Below are 26,526 nucleotides of genomic sequence, written 5' to 3'. Positions count from 1 at the left end.
ACCCCACTCAGGGTCTCCATTCAAATTAAAAAAAAAAAAGCGGGGGGTTGGAAGGCTGATTGGGGAGGTTCGTATGAGATAATGGACAAACTGGGAGAAACCAATTTGAAATTGGCAATACAAAAATGAGGGAGTGAAAACTGGCTTGAAAACTAGTTTCACTGATAAGCAAGCCTGCTGGAGAATGGAAATTCCTAAGGGCACTGATGCAGTTGGTTTAGAGTAGTAATTGTGAGCAATGAAGCAGATAGAGATTTGTAGTTACTTTCAGAGTACAGACACAGGTCTAAGGCTTTTCTCTTCTCCTACAGGTTCATGCTGGAACTGATATTTTATATTATGTTCACGATATGGGGTGGACATAGGCTTTGAGAAAAATACAAGATAGAATTAACAGACATTGGCGATTCTTAGAATTGCAATAACATTATCAATGCAGATGAAAAAGAGACTATTCAAGAATTAGCCTTTTTGAAATTAAATCAGATATTAATCAAAAGAATAAATACTGCACTTGTTCTCCACAGGTTCCGAGATAATACTGTTGGCGTTTATGTGGAATGGAAGCACAATGCTGTTCATCGGAACTGAGAGGACCATTTCAGAAGAGTTTGTGCAGAAAGTTCCAATACACTTGTGGGACAATTTGGATATGCAAACAGGAACTGTACATATTAACCTGCAGAACTTTACAATGCTTGTCCATGATATGTAGTAATTAAGCTCTACCATATATCTGGAACAAGAGTGTAAGTTGCTGAGAGACGGTCATGAGGAAGTATCTGAAACCACAGAGACATTCTTACATATGGGGAACCATTCCAGTCTGCATATCAAAAGAAGAAATTATGATGACGTTAAAGTGACATTTTTGGGGATGTAATGGGGACTGTTAATTTCAGTTAACATACCTGATAATGAAACTACGTATTATAAACTTGGGGTATAAATGTATGATTGGTGAAAAGATTTGTCTTAGTTTAAAGATACTAAAGGTAATATGTCAGCGATCCTGGAGTGCAGAGATGGGAAGGTCTCATGTAATTTATTACTAATCACATTCAGTAAAATAACAAAAACTGCAAAGGTTGTACCATTGACCTCTAGAGGCACTGGGAGTATGGAGTTTGTGTTGTTCATGACACTTAAGAGTGGTATTGTTAAGACATTGTATCTGCCATCCATGATAGGGAGGTAAAATGGTTGGTGTCTTGCAATGGATTATTTGGAGTGTTGTTAGGAGCATAAGACTATATTAATATGTACTTGTAAGGTAATGGGACATCCTATGTTGAATGGAAATACCAATTGAAAACAGCTGTTCTACTGAAAAATATGGTTACCTATATTAGACATTAATTGTGGAGATCATGTGAACTTTGAATGATATGCTGTAGTGTTGAATATGTCTAAAATGAGGCACTATTTTAGTACTTGTTCAATGCATAGTGATCATTTTTGAAGTTATAGTTTTAGGTTTTAATCAGTTTTAAGTGTTTTAAGATTGAGATGGTCTAGAATATTGGATTCTAGAAAGATGTAATTTAACATACGGGTTAAAAATAATGATACACCTAAATGTGTTAGAGCAACATGAGTGTGGTTCTGATCAAGAGGATGGGGATCCACAGCTGGAACATAGAGTTTATTCTGAGAGTACTGTAGTTTCGGATAGAAGATGTGATTATGAGCTTACAGAGTTAAACCAACACTGCACCGCGTAGCTAAAGAGCAGGACGGGTGGGTGAAATTGGGAGGCATAGATTGCTGTAAGGAATTGAGTACGTCAGTAATTTACACTTGTTCCATGCGGGGTGATCCAATTTCTTGAAACAGGGCAGTAAACCGTACTATCGAGGTAAAATCACTACGAAAGTATGTCCCCTTTGCACCTCCTACCTCGGGAAGGTATCATTCTCGGACCAGAAAGAAAAACTGTTTTGGATAATGTGAATATAGTATTATCGTGTGTAATGTATAATTTCACAAATCTAACTGTTATATTTGAGCAGCATTGCAAGCAATACACCAATATCCAGAATTGGCTTCAAAGGGAAATAGGTAGTACAATAAAAGATTACAAAGAGCGAATAGCCGAACGAATGTGTGAAGGTAATGAGAAACGTAGGAAGAGGGGACTTTTTGATGAAATAGTAGGATGGTTTGGTGCAGGAAATTCTGTTGCAAACAGCTGGGATATTTATCAAATGTCAAGTGCTGTGGGAAAAGAAATAGAAAGATTGGGGAATGGACAGATGTATGTAAATCAAGGGATTAGGCTCCAGGGTACAGCTATATATGAGCTAATGGATGGAACAGAGGGAGCCCTGCGCAATTTGACCAAAGCAATAGATTGTAGAATATTTGCGGGTGACCTTTTAAAAACAATGAAGGAAGAAATAATGGACATTAGGCTAAGAGTGGTACCTAGACATGCACAGGAGGAACTCAGGTTGAGGTTGGCAATGATCCACCCTGATCAGACTGACCTCCTGGGAGATAGTTTAGTGTGGCCAAAGGAGAATGGCAAGGAACCACCTGGTCACATAGAGTTCTATCTCTCAATACCATACCTGGATCCTAATAACCAGTATAAAGACAGTTTGAAGATTAGACCGATAGGAGTACTACACAATGAGACAGTGATAGTTTGGGAAAAGGCTACATGGAAAGTTCAGCGAGGCAACTGGAGTGGTGTGGTGCATGAAGCATGTTGTTATGAAACAAATAGTCATGTAGTTTGCCGGTGTCCTGCAATCACCGGAATTAATAGACATATAAGCACTGAATTAGAGGTACATCCACTAGAGGGGTGGAAAAAAGCAGTGCAGGTTGGGAAATATCAATGGTGTGTGTTGAGTAACCATACCAATTTTAAATATGGAGATTTAACTTGTCAGACTTCTCCAGGATTTTGTTTTTCTCCAACACATGCAGTTCAGATTGGAGATATATATATACCTGAACCTGAAGCAGAGGAGTTCCAAATTACTGCTTGGTGGGATGACACATATCTAGATTCATATTTGGTCATTTTTTCTCAAGTGCACAAATTGGTTAAAATAGCCCTACAAAGAGCGGAACAGAAGCTGCTCAAAGCTAAGGTCGAAGTTGATTTGGCACAATTAAAAGCCACCGTATTGAAACGATATAGATGGTCAGGACAGGCCTTAGGGCACACTTTTGGGGATTATGTTGTTTTAATAATACTGTTAATAATAATAGTATTGATTTTATGGAATAGCATTCAGTGTTTTTGGTGGAAAAAACAACATCGACAGTTAGAAAGGACCATTGGCAGATGGGAAACTGTAAACTTACTGGGAGCCACCATGAATAAGAAATAATACCTGTGTACAGTGATAAACTGTATTTACTGTATTTTTCTGTATGTTTACTGTATGTTTATTTTTCATTTTTTGTATTATTTGTACGTATGTTTGTTTGTTTTTTTTTGTTTGTTTTTTACTCATGACATACTTACATGGAGAAACAGCAAAGGCAAGGTAGATACCTACACATAATGGAGAGACTTAGAATGAGAGGAACATACTTCACTATAATATATTATACAAACATGGTACTTGATGTGACTACTCAGAACCAGCGAAGAGGACATCTGAGGGCTCGGGATCACGTCAGCAACTTGGTTGTAGCGGGTCACCCCCCTCCATCTTATATTTTAAAAGTAGGGTATGTTGGAAAACATGGATCGAGAATTGATTAGCAGTTTGCTACGCATGTGGACTGGCAGAGCTATACTGGTGTTCTTTTCTGAAAAGAAACTAATATTGCAGATAGCAGACTGTTTGGTTCAAATTGCATGTACTGCTAACAATTGATAAGAGACCTTGTGTCTACAAGCTTCTTGTCCAACATTGACTGCAAGCTAACAAGATATTGGTGCTGTGGACCAGGAGGGGCTAGGCTCTAAGACTTTTAGGAATACAAAGCATAAAGGGGCTAGAAGGCTCCCAGGGACTGCTGTTGGACCAAGAGGTTCACAAGGAGAGTAAGAGATAATACCACTAGGACTTGAAGGGTCTAAGGCAAAACGGAGAGAAGATGACAAAAACCAGATGTATGGACCTTTTTGGGGCACCAGGGGTTTGAGGAATGCACTGAGTTCAGAGGTCGTCACACTAGACTCACACACACACACACACACACTCACACTCACACAAAATTAAATGTATGGTAACAGGATAATGAGTTGTACCTTTTCTATTGGTTAAGTGTCAGAGAAAGAGGAGGAGAAAGACACCTATGCAGAAGGGTATTTAATGTCATGCAACAATTGTAAGAACGAGTATTCTGTGTCCTGTACCTGGGACCAGACTCCCTGCATATTTCAATAAACATAACAACTGACTGAAGAAAAGGACTCTGTGCAGTTTCTTGAATCTACTTACTCACCATCCTCTTTTTAAAGTTACATCAGATACTTTGGTATTTTGTTACTGCATTCCATTCAGAGTTTGACTATCGTAGTGCATAGATAACAGTTCTGGTGTGTCTCATCATCTTTTAATAAAACCTGCATTGAATCTTTATGCAATAGGAGTCTGTCTTACTTCTATTGCTGTGAAAACAGAATGATGTAAGTGCGAACCCAGTGCAAAAGATTGGACAATATCCAAAGTTCTTGCTAACAATAGTTACTGAGATTTTAGTGTCGTCTTGAATAAAATACATTATGTAGCTGGTCCTCTTGGTAGACTAATTATCCTGTCACTCATTACAGGCATCATCTGGTTGAAGTTACTTGTATTGGGACCAGATTTGTTTTAACATAGAGTGCTGCAGAAATATAGGGCACTATTCATAGAAATACACATAAAACTAACATAGACTGTTGCTGAAATAGCCTTTTCATGAACATCAGGAGCACATTGTTTACAGCTTGTCCCTGTGTACAGCACTTATGCTATTAAAAAAATGTGGCTGTTTATTTTAGGAGGAAAGAAATAGAACTATATCTTCAAATATGACAGAATTCTAAACTAGGATAAGTAGTTGAAAAAAAGGTCAGAAGTATAAGTCTTACAGTTGCTTAGTAGTTATTCAAGTCCTCATTATTTAGATTTCGCACACAACCGTTAATAGTATTAAATATTTCTGTCAGCTGCTGATATTTTACAGCATATACAAATACAGTTACAGTACATTGAAAATGAAATGCAAACAAAAAGCAATGGGTTCATTGGTTACTCTGTAAACAGTTTGACTTGTTTTTTTTATGACCCTCTTTCATGTTATAACTTCAGTTTCCAAGGAATTAGTTTCAAGCACTTTCATTATCTTGTATAATCTGGCCTTTACTTAGTTCTTTAAAAACAGAAACTCAGTTAAAGTGTTACTGAACGGGCTGTAGGGTTTAAAACACAGCACATTACATTCCCTAGCTTTGTTGTATGTATTCCTGCATATCTTTTTCAATATAATTGCAATTGTTTTGAGATTTTTATTAACATATCCCTGGTCATAAATCAGTTTTGACCAGTTGTTTTCGTTTCACATTGGTTATGCATCGCATCGTTCTGTCAAAAGGTCTTAAACCTGTTCCCGCCCTTCCGAATCATCTGTGCCAGAGTGAGCAGGACAGGTGAACCAATCAAAATGATGAACTTTGGGAGAGGGAAGATTGAATTCAGAAGACATTTTAACAGGAAGACCCAATGCATAACCGATGTGAAATGAAAATAAATGATTTATGACTATGGCTGTGTTAATAAAAATATCAAAACAATCATGATTTATGTTGAAAGACATAACGGGAATACTGCAGAAGGCTAAGGAAAGTAATGTGTTGTGTTTTAAGCCCTACAGCTTGTTCAGTAACACTTTAACATTCACATTATTGATACAAATACATGTCTCATTACTTATTTTAAATACTTATTAAATATATTGTTAATTAAACCTAAGGCTGTGTTCACACTGAGTTTGTTAGGGGTGTTGGTTCTGTGTGGTTCAATTAATTTAGAGTGTTGTGTGAATAACAACGTTCACTTGACAAACAAACCGAACTGAGACCGCATGAAGAGGTGGTCTCAGTTTGTTTAGTTTTCCTGCTTAGCTACAATGTGAACAACAGGGAAACTCGGTACGTTTGCACACAGGAAACAAACCAAACACTTTGATCTTTGTAACTAGATGAGGAGAAAGTGAAGTTCCACTGTTATTTTTGTGTAGTTGGTTGACAGCAATGCATGTCTTGTTTCTGGTATTCTGCAAAAATGTGAAGTATAAAGTTGTGCCAAAAAATGTCAAGGGGAACTATATGGACAGTGAAAGAACTTGGACACTTAGAAATTTGATTGGACACCAAAATCTAGACGGAACTTGACAAAGAGAATGCTGTCCCTCCAGCTGCTGTACTTTCCTCCAGTGTGTGCTTCAATAGTGATGAAAAGCAGTACAAAATTGAAATGAATGCTGACAAAAAACAAAACGATCCCCCAATCACTGTCATCTTAAAAAGATACCAAGATGCATTGGAGACAGTGTAAACATCCTGTTCACTGATCTAACCGAGTTCACTTGCAAATTGCAATGTGAGCACAAATGAGCAGGACTTATGTGGTCTGTCATTATAATCAAAACATTTAAAAAAGGTATTCTGACTAAAATTATAATAATCCTGACAGGAGAAAGAATAGAAAATGGATAGCCTTGTGTTTCCTCACTCATAGTTCTTCTCGTTTGTGCAATAAAGGACATGTTTGTGGTGTTTGACACTGCCAGGCGGCTTGGCTGGGACCTACCAAGTGTGTCTGAACCATGAAGGTTAAAAAGAGTCAACAGCAAACGAGAGTTATTCAGGTCAGGTTAATAAATAATAAATGTTTATACAACCACTGTGGCCATGGTGTTGTAACTATATACTTTTACTATCCAGACTGAGGCAATAGACTTTCTAGATGCTCAGTTTGTTTACCTCAGAGGAGGAACTTGGTCATGTTACAAACAGTAACTTGCATGCTCAGTAACCATTTACAGAAACCTGTTGACTGCTGCTTTCTTTTGGTTTACAACCTCCCACCCATTTCTTGTTTAACTTTAGGCCTTGGAAAGTTTAGTTTAAGTTTAGGAGGAGGAGTTAGCTTCTCCGTGGCACTCCCATTCACTATATAGATCTCATACAGTACACTAGATGGAGTTTGGAAAGATGCAATCATTGAAGCAAACATGAGCTCTACTGCAGTAAGTAAAAATAAACTCTGTTTGCATTTGTGTGCTATTGTTTCACTTCTTAGGATTTTTTCACCTTAGCTGTGTCTTCAGGGTCAAAGCGTGTCATTGGCTACAAAGCACTGGAGAAGCAGCTCATTGGTTGATGACAAAGGGTTGAAATAATTTCCCTCTAGATGAAATGACAAAGGAAGTTAAAGCCTGAGACATGCTAACAGAACTTACCAGGTACAATGTTCAATAATGTGATGCAAAAACTTGTGAGTCTTTCAAACTGCACATGTGAGACAGACCTGTTGTACAGTACATAAGAGGGTAAGATTATATTTTATGAACCACTTTATTTTAGGGATGCACCGAATCCAAGTTTTTGAGATTCGTCCAAATACCGAATCCATCTCAAAAGATTCGTCCAAATACCGAACCGAATTCCGAATCTACAAAAAACTGTCAAGAAAAACTGAAGGAAACTGTTGAATGAAAAACAGACTGTCGGCTACTAAGAAGGGGCATGCACAATCTATTGTTTTGAGCCTTTTAGTTCATAGTTTTTTTTTATTACCAAATGGAAATATATCCCTGAATAAGATTTCAGTTTGAAACTTACACAATTTACCGCTAGCCCCCTCCCCCCTCAATAGAAACGTCAAAATACAGAACTGTTTACTTTACCTTTACAAGAAAGGAGAGCTGCATCTTTGCCATAACCCACTATTTTCTTTAATGACGTTTCAACCTGTGTCAACTGATCTGGGAGTAGGGTTGCCAACAGGCTCCAGAGTCTCGGGACACTTTAAGGAAAGTCAGGTTTTGTAACTCGCCTCTCTAAACTGCAATGTATTCAGTAAAGTGAGTGTGAATTGTGCCAACTGTCAGTAAATTAATTGAATTGTTTTACTTATTTGTTACCAAAAGCACACACCTGCCTGCGAGGATCGTTTCCATCAGAGTCTTTGACTGGGTGGGACTGTGTGAAGCAAGAAATATTAAACAAATAGAAACTTTACCTGCTGTCACAAGGTTAAATGAAAGAGTGCATGTGAGTGCAAAGTTAAAATAATGGTGTTGCACTATTTTGATAGATATTGTTTACTGTATAAAAAAATTCAAGCAATACGGTTAATCATTGTTACAAGGCTCTCCGGATAGAATCGCCACCACAATTAAACAATTAAATACATCTACTAAACTGCTCAAGCAATTCACACTCACTTTACATGTCAAATACATTGCAGTTTGGAGAGGTGAGTTAAAAAAACCTGACCTGCCTTAAAGTGTCCCGAGATTCTGGAGCCTGTTGACAACCCTGTCTGAGAGCTATGAGGAAAAAATTACCGTGATGAGTGACCTGAATCTCCCTGCGAAATAAAACCCACATTGATTTAAATGCACCATGTGTGTAACACCTATCAAATAGGCTACGAAATAGTAGAACACAGCAGTTCTCAAATGGTTCAACTTGTATTGGCACATACAGTAACGTAACATTTTATTTACTAAAGTATATTGGGTTTTTTGGGGGGTTTCTTTCTCAGTATGATCTCTAGAACACGTTTCAGACAAAGCAGCAAAGCACAAACATCTACAACAGTTTGCCATTACTATATGTTACAGGTTTGCTGCATAACTTTACTCCATGAAAAAAGTGTGATGTAGATGCATGAAGTGTTTAGTGCGTGCGCCACCAGCAGGGAGTTGAGAGCCACGACACAGTTCATTAAACGTGTGCTTGTTATTAAATACAAAAGTTATGTTCAATACCGGATTTGTGTCTTTTATTTAAAGAAGAACCACACACATTGGAGGGATATATTAAACTGGATGTGCGTCTGGGCAGATATTGGGATTCGGATTCGGTTCACCGAATCCTAAATATTCGTCCGAACCCGAACCCTGCTCAAAAAGTAGGAATTTGGGCCGAAACGGAATCCCAGATTCGGTGCATCCCTACTTTATTTATCCTTGGTCGTTAACATTTGAACATTTTTATTATGGTAGTGGGTTTTGGTCCTTCCTCTTCACTTTGGCTTAATTAAGGTTAATCAATTGAAAGTTTAGCGGTGAAGTGTGTTCAATAATAAAAGTAATTTAGTGTTTTGTGTTAATATGTACAGATGCAATTCAGTAAATAGGGGGACAACTTTTGCTGTAAAAGGCTTTTTTTTAATCTTTTAAATTTGTTTTCTGTGACACATTGTCTAGTTTTGATGGAATATCACCAAGTACATCTACATTACGTGACCATTTGCAAGTTTATACAAGATATTTCCATTCAGTATACACTGCACTTTGACACTGTGGTTATCTAGGCATACGTTTGTGTTCCACCTGCAAAATACAGTTACAGTACATAATTAATCCAGAAATTCTTAGGTCACTGAGTTTGTTACAAATGTACTGTTGTGCAACACAGTAATGGGAAATTTGCTGGAACAAGACATTTGCTGGAATTTGCCAAAAAAGTTTATCTTGCAGTCTGGGCACTATTCCAAATGGAATTAAAACCTCCATTTTGTTTCTGAAATACATAGGATTTGAACCAGTGGAAATAATCCTGTTTTGAAAATAGTCATACATTGGTCTGGCAAGCTTTCAAAAGCAGAAGCACAGCATTTCAGAGCTGTTGTACATTTAGGTGCTGCTACGTAACCAAAACATTGGTCTATGTTTTATTTGGCTATGTACCTGGAGAATATTAGTCTATGCAAAAAATGTGATGCATATATTTTATATCCTGTCAAAGCTACTATGTGCAATGATATTCTTTCCCATAAAAACAAACACAAAAAATGGTTAGTTTCTGATGTTTCCCCAAAGTATTTGTCAGAAAATGTAAACTTAAATGTGTAATTACATTTTTTTTTTTTTTTTTTTTTAACAGGCTTAATGTTTTTCTAAGACTATTGGATAAAGTGGAAACATTGAATCCTATTGCTGCTTGAATCCATAGTGTACTGTGAAACCATTTTACTGGACTGCAAGTTGAACAGAAACATGAACAATATGTGTGTTTATTTATTTATTTTTTCTTTGGTCACACATATACTGTTGTCTTATGTTTCTGTCTCAGTAGAAACACACATACGGTACTCATCTGAATTGCCTCTTAAAGATTAGTATCCTGGATGGTGCATGTGGTGTGCACTACAGTTTTGCTCTTATATCTAATGAACTCAGCAGTGCATTCTGGGTCTCGTGAAATCCTTCAGAATAATGGCAAACATCATAGAAAGGCATGAGAGAGGCAAACAAATCTAATAAGATACAGTTTGTGTGTATATATATATATATATATATATATATATCAGTGGCTGCTGGTGAACTTTGGGTCAAGTGGGGTGTAGGAGAAAGAAAATGAACGACTGCAGACAGTATAGGATGTTTTCGCACCAATTCTTTCTTACCATTGAAATTTCACTGTGATTTAATATGCCTTGATGTTATGTAAAGCCATGTATATTTACATATGGCTAATTTAAACATAGTATTATTATTTTTTGTGTACTGTGCAATTTAATTGTTAAAAGTATCCACATTAGCTCTACATACAATATATATTAATACAAATATATTTTAATGAACAAAAATAGAAACATCATATGTATAATTACATAAAGTAAAGAGGTTATATAAACAGTACTCCCGTACTTATACAGGAATTTTGCCCGACGGTCTTTAAGGGCAGCAAACTTCTCAATGGCTCTCGTTGAAGTTTTGTATTTAGTGGATCAGCTGTTTCTCTATTGACAGTATCACCAGTGCATTGAGTTGATCCTGGCTCATCGTGTTTCTTAAAGGTTTTATCCTCTTTTAGAGTTGAAAAACATCTCTCAGATTCTGCCGTTGTCATGGGTGTTGTGATGAGAATTTGCAGTAATGTTACAGTCTCTGAAAACGTATCCTGGAGATTATTTTAAAGAAACAACCAAAATAGTGCCATAGCACCACTAGCACAACGAAATTCTGGCTTGCCATATAAAACAGAAAGTTCAGTGTGCAGTCTTTCTTTGTTAAGCAATGGATATGCTTGCACTGTGTCAGTTAATGCTTGCATTGGAAAGCATTGGTTGTGTCTTTCAAACAAGTCAATTTGCAGTAACTTTGCACTCACCAGATGTTTTGTGAATGCAAAGAGTTTTTACATTTTCTTCACTTCGGCTCTGCATCTGGAAAACTCAGCAATTTTGAACCCAGATCGTCAATGCATTCACGCACTTTGTTGATACTCCTGATAAACTCAGTAGTAACTCTCTCAACATAGACTATGTCTTATAGCATCCGATTAACCCCCCTGTAGTCTTTTAAATGTGTAAAACTGTAAAACCTTTCAACAACCGATAAACCAGTCCTGACTGACACTTTGTCGATACATCAGTAGTATCGTCTGCTTGTATAGCCAAATATTCTGTGCTTTTCAGCTGCTGGACAATGTGCTCCCTAGCATTCAGTGGAGCAGTTCATTCTGAATGGGTTTTGAAGCACCCTTAAACACTGTTGCAGTTTTCACATGCTTCTCCACTGCACTGTCTGTACTGGAATACAAACACTCCTGGATTCAAAGATGACTCTGTTTCATTGTGACCACGTAATGCCAAATCAAAAGCACCACAAAACTGTACACAATCGATTAATTTAGACAGAATGTACCGATTCCTTTCAACGTCCTCGTTATGCTTTCTTATCCTGACTCGATAGCTCTCATCCAGTTGTGTTGCAATATTTACACTTCCTAACTCTGCCAGCTTTATTGTGTTGTTTAAGTGGTATTTACACGATTTATGTTTTTAATATTTTTGGAAAGATGTTTTAAGTCATGCATTAAGTCATGCACTTCACTGCTAAACAGCAAGCAGGGAAAACAGAACAAGGGCTTTCTACAAGCACTGCCACAAAGCCACTTCTTTTTTTTTCGTACCAGGCCGTTGTAAAACTCTGAACACACTCCTTACCCCTGTCTTTTGAGAACTGCTCCAGGATTAAGTCAGGCTGATGAGGTCCTAATCTTTTCACCAGAAGTTTATCTCCATAACTCAGTACCAGGAATGGTTTCACAAGTAACTGTTCAACTGTATTCATCTTGTCTTCTGGCAGAAATGAGCCATTGTGCCAATTATCATTTCTTAAGTAACGACCGCAACGCAGAGAGCTAAGATGGTGAATCCAGCGCCCCAGATCCCATTAAAAACTAGCTTTACCTTCTTCAAGAGACCTTGGAAATCACACTGTGCATGTGCAACAGGGGCGGTGAAGAAGAACGCCCTGCTATGTTCGTGATTTATTTTTAGTAACTATACACATACATACTGTATATACAGGGGTGTGCAATTTGTATCGCCCGATGCCCGGGACAACAAGATTAGTGTGAGAGACAACAAGTTTTTTGGTTATACTTTGCATGTCAGACAAGTAGTTTTTATTTATTTATTTTTCCTATGTTCATTCTGTTGCTAGAAAGACACTCCAGGTATATTTCTAGAGAGCCAGGCAAGTTTCAGAAAACTGAATTGCGGAAGTCTAACACCTACTACTATTTTTTAAAATAAAGTACAGACTGTAAGTCTCATGGCAATGTGTTTATGCATTAATTCATTTCAGTAAGAGCAGTGCAGAGAAAGAATGCTGCCTCCCCCCCCCCCCCCCCAAAAAAAAGCCATCAGGGTTTGAAACCAGGATCCCCTTGCTGCAGCAGTGTTCCAGTTAGCCATCATGGTCTTAATTGTCTTTCTCTTAATTGTATTATTACTTGTACTGTGATTCTTGAAATGTATTTGTTTACGACTGTAAGTCGCCCTGGATAAGGGCGTCTGCTAAGAAATAAATAATAATAATAATAATAATGGAACAAGATGCTAGATGAGGAAAAATAACTGTAAAATGTTGTACACTGTTAAAAAAAAAAAAAAAGTATATAATAAAAAAATAATCCAAAGAAAAAACATATTTTGTCTTTGCAGAATTTGAAGGAGCCTACTGTAAAATACTGCGTGCATTTTGGCAGAAAAACAGTACAAACTGTAGAGAAACCTTGACAGGTTATACACAAGTTCTTTAAAAAGTCTGGGGTTCAGCAGTTACAAAACTGAAAGAACGTCAAGAACAATTGGAATTCCACAAAGCAGCAGTAATAGTTTGGCAATGATTTCGTATCTGTGATGCAACAAACTAAAACTCCTGCACATGAGGAGTTGGATTCAGCTTATAGAGAAAAAACAGGCAGAAGATACTTTGTGTTTGAATAACACCCAAGTATTGCTTATTATAGTTGCACACTTAGTATGTTACTTAAATTTACAAGCAAATGTGTTCCAAACTGCACTGAAAGGAACATTTCCTTAAAGTATGTTATACTGTACATTTCTTGAGTTGAGGGCAACTGCCTTCTACCTGGTCTGTTACCAGTTATACAACAGAGCCAGTTTAAAGCTTTTGTGTATGTTGAGGAATTTAGTTAACCGGTCAAGCTACAAGTTTGACCCAGGGTCCTTTCACCATGACAGATGAAGAGCTGGTCATACTGACACCGTGCTCCTGTCCTATCCACATAACACCTCAATGCCTGAACCGGGCAGAGGAAATTCAATCTCCGATCATCCTCCGAAGAAAAAGGAGGGGAGTGGAAAGCTGTTAGTTCCACTGACTGATTCAGGTGGAAAGCCGTAACGACCTTAGGGAGGAAAGAGTTGTTCATGCGCAATGATACCCTGGCTCCATCATCCCAAATGCGCATACAGGCACTGTGCACTGACAGAGCCTGTAGCCCACTAACCCGCTTAGCAGAGGTGATGGCTAGCAAAAAGGCTGTCTTCATAGAGAGATATTTTAACTCTATGGAATGTATAGGCTCAAACGGGGCCTTAGTGAGAGCCCCCAATACCACGTCTAGACCACTCGGGGAGGACGTCCTTTCTAGGTGGGCATAACCGCCGAGCAGCCTTCAGAAAACAGGTCACCAGTAAATGCGCTCCTGGGGACACCGAGTCAATGGGGCCATGGCATACAGATATGGCTGCTAGGTACACTTTCACCGTAGAGGGGGATCTACCCTCCTCTAGCAAGTCTTGCAGAATCTGTAAAATGGTTGCTGTAGTGCAATAAATGGGGTTATGACCTCATACACCAGTTTTGAAAATACCTCCACTTATAGGCGTACAACGACCTTGTGGAGGAGGCCCTAGTCTGCAGCATACTGACGACTGCGTCTGAGAGCCCTAAGGCAGACAGACGGTCCCATTCAGGGGCCAGACCCACAGTTGGAGTCTGCCCGGTTCTGAGTGCCAGAAAGTGTCTCTCGTCTGACTGAGGAGACCCATGCACAGCGGGATCTCCCAGGGCTGGCCTTGCAGCAGCTGGCAAAGGTTTGAAAACCAGATTCTCCTGGGCCATCTGGGGGCCACAATGAGAACTGTCGCCTTCTCTCTCCGGAACTTCTCTAGGAAGGCCGGGAGCAACGGTATTGGCAGGAATGCATACAAGAGCTTCCTTGACCACTCGTGGGCTAGGGCGCCGACACCTAGTGGAAAGCCGCAGCAGTGGAGGGAGAACCATAGGGGGCAGTGAGTCGTCTGTGCCGTAGCAAAGCGATCGACTCGGGCCTTCCCGAAACATTCCCAAATGCACTCGTGACGGGTGAGGACCCTCCCTCGAGAGGTTTACATACGCTACTACAGTTGTCCCGCGTTATACCCGCCCCCCTTTATAACGCCACCCTCGCATACCGCCAGCTATTCTCTCTGAACAAATGTCACCAATATAAAAACAGTGCTATTTTTACCCGTTATATTGCCACCCAAAACAAATGGCTTACCTTGATAGAATGGGTCGGTTTGTGACTTTTATAAACCACAGTTTAAAAAAAAAAAAAAAAAAAAAGTATGCTAAGAGGTTTGTTTGTTTACGTGCAAGTTTTGCACAAATGAAGGCTGACTTGCACTAAAGCATCAGTTTTGTAAACAGCAGAATAGTTTTTTTTTCTTCCTGTCAGTTCTTGGTCTCTTCCTGTGGGAAGGAGCCACCGTCCCAGGAAGCCGCAATTGAAATCGCATCCTGTTCCTCCCCGCGCATTGTCACGTCTTGCTCTGAGATGTCCAGGGCTCTGGGGCACCGAAGCACCGAGCACCGAGGGTGCAAACACTGAGTATACTGGGCTGGGTGTCTAGTCTGTACCGCATGCAGTCACATTGCTCTTAATTGTATTAATCTTGCTCTTAATTGTATTAATACTTGTACTGTGATTCTTGAAATGTATTTTTTGTTTACGACTGTAAGTCACCCTGGGTAAGGCCATCTGCTAAGAAATAAATAATAATAATAATAATAATAATAATAATAATAATAATAATAATAATAATAATAAATAATAACACAACCGGGGCACAAGTCTCTCTTTTCTCTTTTCTTTTTTCTCTTTTTTTTTAGCTGCAAATAGCAGAGGAAGATAAACATAAAACAGCAATGCTGCAAGGTTAGGAAAGCAGACTACAATCACCAGGCGATGCAGGCTGTTGAAAAAAAGAGATTAAATGGGAGTGCAGATGCGCAGCGTTTATAGCTCAGTCTTCAGAAGCCAAGTTTCTGATTCCGGGGAAGTGGCACGCAGACTTCCAGGTGCAGCAGTGTTCCAGTTAGCCATCGGGACTGAGGACTTCACTCCCCGAAGGGACCTATTGGCAGCTCTTACATAAAGTATTCATTAAATACCTGACCTGTGGCAGGCATATCCCAAAAGTATTGGTTGTTGGTCATCTTCGAATCTCAAGTGTTCAAATCGAATGACACTGGGATAACAATTAAATCTGTATTGTCATTTATACATGAAATTATTATACACTTGTATTTGTATCTTGTAATGTGAAGATTTTAGATTGTAACTCACAGTGACCAACCTGTTTTGTGATCCCGGCATTGGGAATCTGAAGCAATTTGTCCTGTCTTCACTCTGTCTTCAGAGACCCTCTCCGTGTTCTGTTCTAAACATCCTATTGCTGCATGTAACTGACTAAAAAATGAAAAAAAAATGTTGAACTCCTTTCCCGTTTTTGGAAAAAGCTTTGTGTGAGAGAAACATACAAAAGTGAAACTTTGGGAGAAATCCCCCAATTGATTGATGATTCAAAGCATGTGTAAATAGTTCACTGGAGCCGACAAAAAGCAAACACTAAATTACGGCAGCACTCCTAACTTATCAAGAAGGCAAGCTTATCTTGCAGGGCTAAACACCATAAAGGTGGCTATCAAGTTTGGAAAATTATTTTTATTGTTTATTAATTTTGTGTATGAATTGGCAAAACTTGCATGCTAAAACGTAAGCTTTTGTAAAATGTGTGATACTTCTGTTAATATGTAGTTATCACTGCAATCCCTTTAGTAATTACTTTCCTGGAATGTTTTCCATGTCACTCCCTGAAACAGTGCCAGCTACAGTACATTTCCCAAACTACAGGTAACAGGGAGACTTATGACTGGTGCAGATTTATTTCTTAAGCCTCAAAGTAACGTTGAAAATGTTGAAACATTAAGGGTATAGCACGTTATATTACCCAAAAGGAATGTAGCACAACTTACAGTAAATGAGTCCTGAGAGTTCCATGTTGCTACACTGCTGTGTGATGCAATATACTGGGACTCTTCCCGGTATGAGAATATTTGGCTCCAAAATGTTGTGTAAGAGTTGTGCAATAGCTTTGACTGCTGGTTTGGAACTTTGGCAGAATAACATGACAGAGCTGAAAAGTGCTATTAATGACTTCCAGCACAGTGATTTCTGGGCAAGAGGACATTGCTTCATATAGGTGATGGTGCCAGCTTGATGCTTACGTTGACAGATTTTCAAACAGACACTTTATTTGTATTTAACCTCTCTTCATTAACATGATCATATGAACATAAACAAGGCAGTTGTCGATCGGTTTTCATATGTATGTCATCTGAAGGTTTCATTTAAGGATAGTACATATTAAAAATAATTACACCCGTCGCATGATTGGTTTTGTCTCCCCATCACAACAGTAGCCGTTTCCAGTTACATCAAGCAACGACACAAACTGACTGAATTCAGTAGAAGGAACAATTGCAATCTGAAAATGTAATTATTTTTGTATAATTATGGGGTTTTGTTTATATAAAGCTAAATTGTCAAGTTTGTCAGGTAGTTGGTATTTAAAATATATAAAAATTCCAAATATGCAAAACCCCAGGCCCAGTTTGGAGAGTACCGGTATTTTCAACCTTAACTAAACTTTGTTCCTTTAATAGCTTGAATTCTGACACAGCACCCCTGCCTTGTTACCATTAGAATACTGTATAATATGTTGGCCTATTATAAAGAACCACATAGTTTGGCTTAGTTAAAACATGTTTTCTAATCTTGCAGTCTTATTTGTCTGTATGACTTGCATAGTCTTTTTAGAATGCACTGTAGGCACCTTGATTCAATAACCATGAATTTTATAACAGAAGCATGCGTGGACTGTAAAGGGGCTGCGTAACAACCCAATAACTCCTTTGGAGGTGACGTCCTGAAAGAGTTTTAAAAATGGTTAGAGAATGTCATAAATATTTTATTCCATAACCACCCATAGTATAGCGTCTTTTTTTGTGAAGGAAGTTGTTGGTATGCTTGTTGATTGTACTGCATAACTTGTGATCTCAGACATGGCTTTTCTGTTTTTTACTTTTCTGGTTTTGTTCCCTGTAGAAATTTTATTTAAGCCTGTATTTAATTTAAGTTCTGAAACCATCAGTTGATTCTCGTTCCTATGAATAGGCAGTTTGGAAAACTGTAATATCAAATCACTTCTGTAATTAGAATGGGCGTAAAGGCTGACATTTGTGTTGCTTTCAACACCATTTACCTGTCACGAGCAATCAATTTGCCTTATGTAAACCAGCTGGATTTTACTGCTTATTGTGCATGCACAAGCGAGTGACATGCCTCATGTAGTTTATCAAGCAACCTGTTTTCAAGTCTGCAGCCGATCATAACTGCTGGTAAAGTCACTTGGCAAGGTGTGCAAATCTGAAAATGGTGGACAGACAGTGAGAGAAATCGGTCAAACTTAGTGATCTGTGCAAGGAACATCTAAGTTCTACAACGTCACTTCTAAAGAATTGTATGACCCAAAAAAGAGACAGGCTGCACTGGAGGCATATACTGTACTTGCAGACGTACAGACACAGATACATTGAACTGACAGGACTGATACATTTGAGACGTGCAACTGCCTTCTATCACGTCTGTTGCCAGTTGAAATAATCTATATTTTTGAGTTTTAGTCCTAAGAAAACTAGTAACTGTTGCTTTTGCTTAGTAAAATACTTTTCTAATTAAATTTCAGTAACACATTACTTGTTACATCCTCCTCAATGTGTTTGACACAGTATGTGGCATTTATTTTAAGTAATAAGGGCCAGGTGATGTCTTATTAAGCAGTGCTCGTCTAATTTTCAAAGAAAATGTTACTCATCAGAGGTAATTACAGCACTGCTATTTCTGTCTACATTTATCATCCTCTTAATTGTTTGGTAAAATTCAGTAACGGGCATGACTAAATAGAGCATAATTCTACATTCCTGTCTTGTTAGTCCTAGGCAAATGACCATCTGACCAATCTTGCTTTATGACAAAAATGGCACAATAACTGGGATTTATTATAAATTTGTTTTGTACTCAGTAAAAAATTGCCCTGCGCATGAAAAGTGGGGTTGTTGTGTTGTATTTATGTAAATAATTGTGTGTTTATTTGAGCAAATAATTAATGTAGACCCCGAAGCCCCGTCTCAGACAGCCTACCTGCTGTGTTTGGCTATGGGGAAAATCAGCTGGTGTTTGCCAGCTGCCAATCCCTGACTAGCAGGTGGGCGTGTTCCAGCAGAGCGTCAGGTATAAAAGGGTCCCGCAGATATACCTCAGGGCTGCTGCAAGGCCATAAGCCAATGGACTGAAGATTGTCCATGCTACCCAGACAACGAAATCTGAAAGCTGAATCCTCAGATCTCCGTGTGTCTTAGCTTTGTGGAGAAGAAGCCGAAACCACCAACGACGGGGTGTGACAACTAAGGATTAGTTCAGGGATCATAGATCCCCAAAGTATAGTGAGGGGTATAAGCGGGACCTCCATGGTGTTAGCGGAGTAGCGCTCGTTGTGCTCACAACACCTTTTATTTGTTGTTTTTGTACTGTGTTTATTTTGCCTTTTGTACAAACTGTTGTATGTCCTCAGTGAGCTGTCGTTGTTGGTAGCGTCACGTGCGTTGTCTATGTAAATAAAACCTGCGTACCCACGGGGCATGTCAACTTGAACTGCAAAAACACATCCCTCTGTTTTACCCTTTAACACTGCCTTTCAAGCTTTGAGATGTATCGACATTTACTACATCTTGTAAGGTTGTGGTGCCACTGGAGCGGCTTGCTAACAATATATGTGCTTTATGAGTCATACTGTAGAGGCTTTTGATTTGTTTCCAGTCAACCCACGTACTCCCAGATGAAAAAGTTCTCCATTGTGATGGCATAGTAATTAATGAAAACTATTGACTTAATTTATCTGCTTTCTAAATGAAATTGGATTTAAAAATAATACAAACATGTTCCTGGATCCCAGTCTCCTGTGGAATGAGTTATTTGTGTGGATGCAGATGAAAGCTGACATCTCATATATTCAAGTCTTTATTCAAGAAAAATATATGGAGCTAGAGCACTGTGTTAGCTCTGAACTCTACTATTCAGGAGTCTTCAGCTCCAACCTTGTGTTTTACTTACAGAAGATTATCATTATTCACATTTATGTAACAGTGGGCCCATATTCATCACATTTCCTCTGACTGTTTTATGGTGGATTAATTTATTTCTTGTCTGTATCTAAAGTATGTTAGAGGGTAAAGTTTTGTGACCAACGCCTAGGCCTGACATTATTTGTGGTACTCAATTTCACCATTGATTTTTGGAATGTACACCTGCATGTGCACCTACAGCACACTTCTGAACCCAAGGTGTTTTTAAAGAGCTCTTTGAAAAATTGATATTCAGAATGTCTGAATTTGTTACTAAGCAAACTATGTAGTTCATTCAGATCGGACCTATATTGGGGCTATGCAGAGGAAAAATGTCTTATACTTGGATGGTGGGAAGGGCTAAACCTGAAGTGTTTTTACATAGACTGGACAATGCTTTAGTCTTTATTTAACAAGGATTTTCATTTTAATGACTTACTGACTCATGGAATGGCAAGCGTCTCTTAAAAAGGAAATCAGTGTGTTCCTACAGCTAAAACTAAATGTGGGCATGTTTACAATCTCTGTTTAGTAGCAAACATAACTAACATTATACTGTAAAGTGTACAATTGAATGCAATTGTAGGTCACCGTAGCATTTAGAGGTTGACAACAATCAGCACTCCGATTTTGATTTCAGTGCTAAATGCAGAGACAGCTTTTGTACTAGAGAGATTAATGACTGTAAATTAGAACCACTTTATGCAATTGAGAGACAGTTATTGATGAACTGTACAATATTCACTTTAGCTGAGCACCGCTAGCACCATGGCCAGTCATTTATGAAATTGATTTATAATTTTTGATACCTGCAGCAGGGAACCCACTGGTGTTTTGATTTTGTTTTACGTTACTTTTATCTCTTTTTCTAAGTAAACTCAATGGAAACATGAACCCCCTACCCCTTATTTAAACCCAATTTGATGGGTATTTTACAATGAAAGTCAGGGATGTTCTTGAAAGCACCTTCCAGTGTTAATATGTCATTTACTAATAATCCAGATAAACTGGGATGGTAACAAAAAAAAAAGCATAGGCCAATGCATGCTGTGTTATTATGGCAACGAGGTGCTTTTATGCATATTACTTCTTTCAATTGATAAAGAAATAACTTTTCTGAGTTTTCTATTTATTGCACTAGTGACAATAATTGGCAGCTTTTGGTACGCATGTCTTTAAGAAAATAAATAAATCTTGGAGAAACATTTGTTCTCTCAGTTTTTGTTTACTGTGCCCTTACCTTTGACTATGAGTTCAGGGGCAGCTCTTCAGTTCTCGTTGACTGCAACAGACATACTGTAATTAACGTAGGTCTGATAATCTAACGTATCTTTTAGATTATTTAGCACCAGCACCATCGACTGTAGGTCTTCACTCGATGGCCCTGGATCTACGTCTATAAAGACATTTCTGCTGCTCTCCTATATTGTATATGTCTGTGGCAGGGAACTGGAACTGAAGAGCTGATCCTGAATTCGGGTAGCATTGTTAAAAACAAATAAAACACCCAGTAATTGAGTACATTGAGAACTACCTAGAATGATTGCAAACATCCAAAAAATGCAAGAGGCTAGGCTAATTACTCATTAATTATGGTGTGAGTGTGAAACAGGCACGTCATACTGTTAATATTATCTTTACACAAAATAACTGCTTGGTTTTCAGTATGTGTGACCACTGTGTGCTTATAAACACACACATAGCATTTATATTTATTAATGTCTGTTACTAATGTTTTTTTTTTTCTTTTGTTATAACGTGCGTACCACCGAGCCAAATCTATACTCATTGTTTTCTGTTGTCCAGGTGGAACACAGCGGCTGCCGCGTACCATTGGAGTGGCCTCTGCCAAGGAGCTCATTTTCTCCGGCCGTACTGTGGATGGAACCGAGGCGAAATCCCTGGGGTTGGTCAGCCACGCCGTGGAACAGAATGAGGCAGGAGACGCCGCCTTCAGGAAAGCCTTGGCCTTGGCAAGAGAATTCATTCCTCAGGTGTGTGTGTCCTCCATTAAGAATGTTCCCAATATTACGATATATATTGTAAACAGTATCTGAAAGATTTGTATATTGGCACCAGAAGTGTCAATTATGGATTTCAAGTTTACACATATTTACAAACATGCACACTGCACTGTAATGTTTAAATATGCTCTGATGGACTGAGCCAAATTCACAAAGAAGCACAACACAATGCAAAAGTAAATGACATTGTGTGATTAACCTCTGCATTGCTAGGACAGTGCTCCCCATTTACAGTAGTAAGCAATACATCATTTACTAATAAACTGTTCAAAGAACAATTAAATGAATAATGCACTGGATGAGTTTATTAGTTGATAAATCTGAAGGGTGTACACGTTTTAACTTGCGCCTTTAACAGAGAAAGTGGCTTTTGCGTGCTTTGGATACCCCAGGCTACTATAACTTGACTCCAGTGTATGGATTAACTGAAATCATAACAGTGTTTCAGATTAAACATCTGTTTTTAGTACTATTGCGTCACATTGTTTCCCAAAATCTGTTTTTAAAACACTGTAATGTACACTTGAGTTGCACTTTGAATTCCCAGCATCATAGTAGAGTTTCTGTTCAAGCAATGGAATGTTTGTTACACTGAGTCCTAACTATAATGATTATGACATCAGTACATCATTACAGATGGAGCTAATGTCCCAGTGTGTTTAGCAAGCCAGTACTTTTATTTTACTGCTTGCCTAATTTATAGTAAACTATGCAAAGCCCTCCGCCCGAGCTCTGGTGTTGCTCTGCCAAAAAAAAAAAAAAAAAATCAGCAGTTTTGGCTTATAAGGAATATTCTGGAAATAAAAAAAGATGGAATGTTAAAGAACACTTATTTGTGTTGCATAGGGTATGTTAAAAAATACTCAAAAAGTATAGAAAGGGATGATTATATTTGAATCAGGTTGCAACCGTATCCTGTCACCTGAATTACTGTACCTCTCTACCAATCTGTTTGTATCTCTCTTTCTAAGGTATTCAGTATTAATGTTTATATTTGCTTTTCAGGGACCCATAGCTATGAGAATGGCTAAGCTTGCCATTAACAGAGGAATTGAGGTAAGCATTTAAACAGGATCACACCCACCCTTCCCCCATCATGGTACAGGAAATATTTCATAATGTGTTTTTACTTTACTTCCCATAACAGAATGTATTAAATAACCTATTGAGAATGACCTCTAATTCCTATGAACTTTTAGATACACATTTCAGATTTGTATTCAGTTATTAATAGATAAAAGTAGAGCTGGACCAAGCTTGTTCTCATTCTTACACTTTTCTTATATTTTTGCTCTATATAACAACATTAGGCTTTGGATTGATTTACTGTTTGTTAATGTACTGTGTTTGTTACACTGCAGAGTAGCCCGTCATTGATTAGTATATGTGCTCAGAGTCTTTATCATGTTTGTGTGTATTTTCAGGAGAAACGACATTATATAACTTTAGGCTATTGCTGCTGCCTGGCACAATAACCAGTTTTTAATATTAGAGGTGTCTAATTTCTGTTATTAATAAAGCTGGCAAGTTAAAACAAGAATGTTTTTATTTAAGTTGCTGTTCAGTTTCCTTTCATGAAATGTGAAAGAAAAAACAAGTAAGCCTGGTAGTTGGGTCAGAGTGATCCAAAATCACAAAATAAATATGTACTAAATATGACTCCTGTTTTGTATGTATTTATGTATGTATGTATTTATTTATTACAAGTTCGCAGCATTATACTGTAATTCCTCTTAGGTCTGATCACAAAATGGGAAATTAGGACAGTCAGTACAGTATCAAAAAGAGAAGACAAAAGAGGGGAGATGATTAAAAATGCACTTGTATTATCTGGCCTTGTGTGGGCTTAATTAACCTAATATACTGTTCCCTGTTTGTTTCAAGTGATGTGAAAAGATTTATAAAAAAAAAGTATATAGACTACATGCTACAGAAAACAAGACATCACATAATCATGTGACTAGTTCTGCACAGCGATTGCGTGTTGCTGCAAAGGCTTCTGGGAAATCCAAGTTCCCATGAACCTTTTTACTATTATAATTGCTGTGTTCCTTATCTCTTGTGATTGTTCTCCTATGATTTTAGCAGCCAAGATTGACTAAATTAATTCAGTAGCTCTTTAATCATTTTGATATTCTATATCAGTGGTTCTCTAAGTGGGGTCCATGGAGACTGCCCAGAGGGTCTGTGAAATTATTATTTATTTATTGGCAAATGCCCTTATCCAGGGCGACTTACAAATGCTACAAGGTATAACATTATTTTTACATACAATTATCCATTTATAAAGTTGGGTTTTTACTGGAGCAATCTAGGTAAAGTACCTTGCTCAAGGGTACAGCAGCAGTGCCCCCCATCTGGGATTGAACCCACAACCCTCCGGTCAAGAGTCCAGAGCCCTAACCGCTGTCCTGAAATATTAAGGGCTTGCCTGAGTAAAAACAGGCAAATCTCCTCTGTTTACACAGTGTGGCATTCCTGATAGTGCATGTGTAGAGGGGCTGGTTGAATGCCCGCTGGTGACGTCACGCCCTGGTAACAGAAGTAGCATCCTAGACTCCCTTGCTAAGGGAGCTTTTTGAACGATGTTGTTTTCCTGTGTTGTGGGTGGGCAGGACAGGCAGACGGAGCAGTGCAGTGTGTTTAGAGCAAGACAGGGCCACAGGGGTTAGCAGCAGTAAATCAGTTAGGGGGTCCGTGATTCTTATTCCATTTGAAAAGGGGTCCGTCAACAAAAGAAGTTTGAGAACCTCCATTTTATAAGTCTGATTGAATGCGTTTAGGTTTGGCCTGTTCACAATGAAATCACCTGCAGCTCAATAAATCAAGTAAGAGAGCAAGAAGGGGCTGTGAAATAGCATCCTTCTAAAGCACATGGGAGGATAGCAGGAGTTCAAATTAAAACATTTGTGCCTTGATCATTTCTATATGTTTTTGCTTCTGCATACTGTCAAAGGATAATGGAAGAAACTGGGTGCAAAAGTCATGTAGTTATTTTTATTACTTTGTGTGTTTGCTACCCACATTCAGCATCAATGCAACACCATTTCTTAATTAGTAAAGCTGCTGTTTTTTTTTCAGGTTGACTTGGCAACAGGTTTAGCGATTGAAGAAGCTTGTTATGCTCAGGTATGTAAACACAATATTCCTGGGTCTAAACTCATTTTTTGCTTTCACCTGTCCTTAACAAAGCTCCAACGAAGTTAAATGAATGTTACTTTTGCATTGAAAATACACTTGTGGCCTGTTATATTTTATCCTTTTTTCTTCTTGCCTTTTCCCTTTGTTTTTCGCAAGCCTTGTGAGTTTGACCTTCAGTTGCCTTATCATTTATTGTGTATTCATTTTGCAATGACATTTGGAGCATTTTCAGCATCAGAAGCAGTTTTTTTTTTCCCCTGACCTTGCAATTGCTTCTGAAAACAATAAAAAAAATGATTGCGTTTGTTTACTCGTGTATTATAGGTGATTCCAACGAAGGACAGAATTGAAGGTCTAACTGCATTCAAAGAGAAAAGACCACCACGTTACAAGGGAGAATAAGAAAAATCATTTAAAAGGGTGCCAGGATTACTGCCTGATTCACATGGTATAATAAGAAGAGTGATGAAACTTGAAACTATCAGCGTATGTACTTCTCGCTTGTGACACATTGCATTAACAAACCTCAAGTAAGACAGCAAGTTAAAACAAAACGGATATTGAATGATCTGGAATGTGCGCCAACTTGCCCACAACACTACTGCTTTGTCATCAGCTGAGTTTTAGATTAATCTCTTTTATAAATAAGCAGTGGGGGAGAATAGTGGTTCATGGCATTTATTGCACAATCTGGATACTTCATGTAGCAGCTTTTTTCATGTTGATACATAGCTTCATGCGGTCTTTCCTCATAAAACCTGTAGATTTAGAGGATACATCTGTTGTGAATTGACTGGATTCCAGTATTCCAGGTTTAATTTATGAAAAAGCAAGATTACAGATTGTCAAGCAATGACTACAGATAGCCCCTGCTTATTTAAAAATGTAGATTAACCTTCATGTTAGTACTGCCTTAATAAAATGGTAACTGAAGAAATGCCTTGTACAGTTTCTCATTAATGGCCATGCTTTTAACCAGCTTTACAAATAAATGTTAAAAATAAAACAGATTGAATACATTTTCTGTGTCTAATTGGTTGTAATGTGGTGATTACCGGTCCATACTGTGAATATTGAATGATTTTTAAATCTTACTGTGAATATTTAAATAAAGTAAACCCTGTATCCTGGGGCAGTCGCCTTTCCATTCTGCATCCTGTAAATAAACATGACTTTGAGCAATCACTTTTATGTGGCTGTAAAATGTAATATTAACTGTTGTAGTGCAAGTTTCAATATTATATAATGTCAGTTTGGTGTCTGGAGGAACCATTAGTCTTTTTAATCTAAATAGTGACATCTCCATGTACCATTGTCTTTAAACTCCTGAACCCACTCTAGAATAGACCTGTTTTCTCTGAATTTATATGGATGTAAAAAATGGCTTAATATATCATCT

At 38.1% G+C, this 26,526-nt stretch overlaps 1 protein-coding gene across 3 annotated transcripts in view; it reads left to right on the top strand.

The window, feature by feature from the left end:
* The window catches only part of LOC117409112 (methylglutaconyl-CoA hydratase, mitochondrial), a 91,398-nt gene extending 65,126 nt beyond the window's left edge, over nucleotides 1-26,272 (top strand). For all 3 annotated transcript variants that reach the window (XM_058992273.1, XM_058992265.1, XM_058992276.1), the window contains exons 7-10: nucleotides 21,769-21,956; nucleotides 22,992-23,042; nucleotides 25,068-25,115; nucleotides 25,452-26,272. In XM_058992273.1, coding sequence (XP_058848256.1) covers nucleotides 21,769-21,956; nucleotides 22,992-23,042; nucleotides 25,068-25,115; nucleotides 25,452-25,529 — 365 coding nt within the window. In that variant the 3' untranslated portion in view covers nucleotides 25,530-26,272. The remainder of the gene's footprint in view (nucleotides 1-21,768; nucleotides 21,957-22,991; nucleotides 23,043-25,067; nucleotides 25,116-25,451) is intronic.
* Nucleotides 26,273-26,526: the final 254 nt, after the last annotated feature.

Source organism: Acipenser ruthenus, chromosome 2 (genome assembly GCF_902713425.1).
Source record: "Acipenser ruthenus chromosome 2, fAciRut3.2 maternal haplotype, whole genome shotgun sequence".
NCBI lineage: Eukaryota > Metazoa > Chordata > Actinopteri > Acipenseriformes > Acipenseridae > Acipenser > Acipenser ruthenus.
Note: the sequence above shows the minus strand (reverse complement) of the source record. Positions and strands in the feature narration are given on the sequence as shown.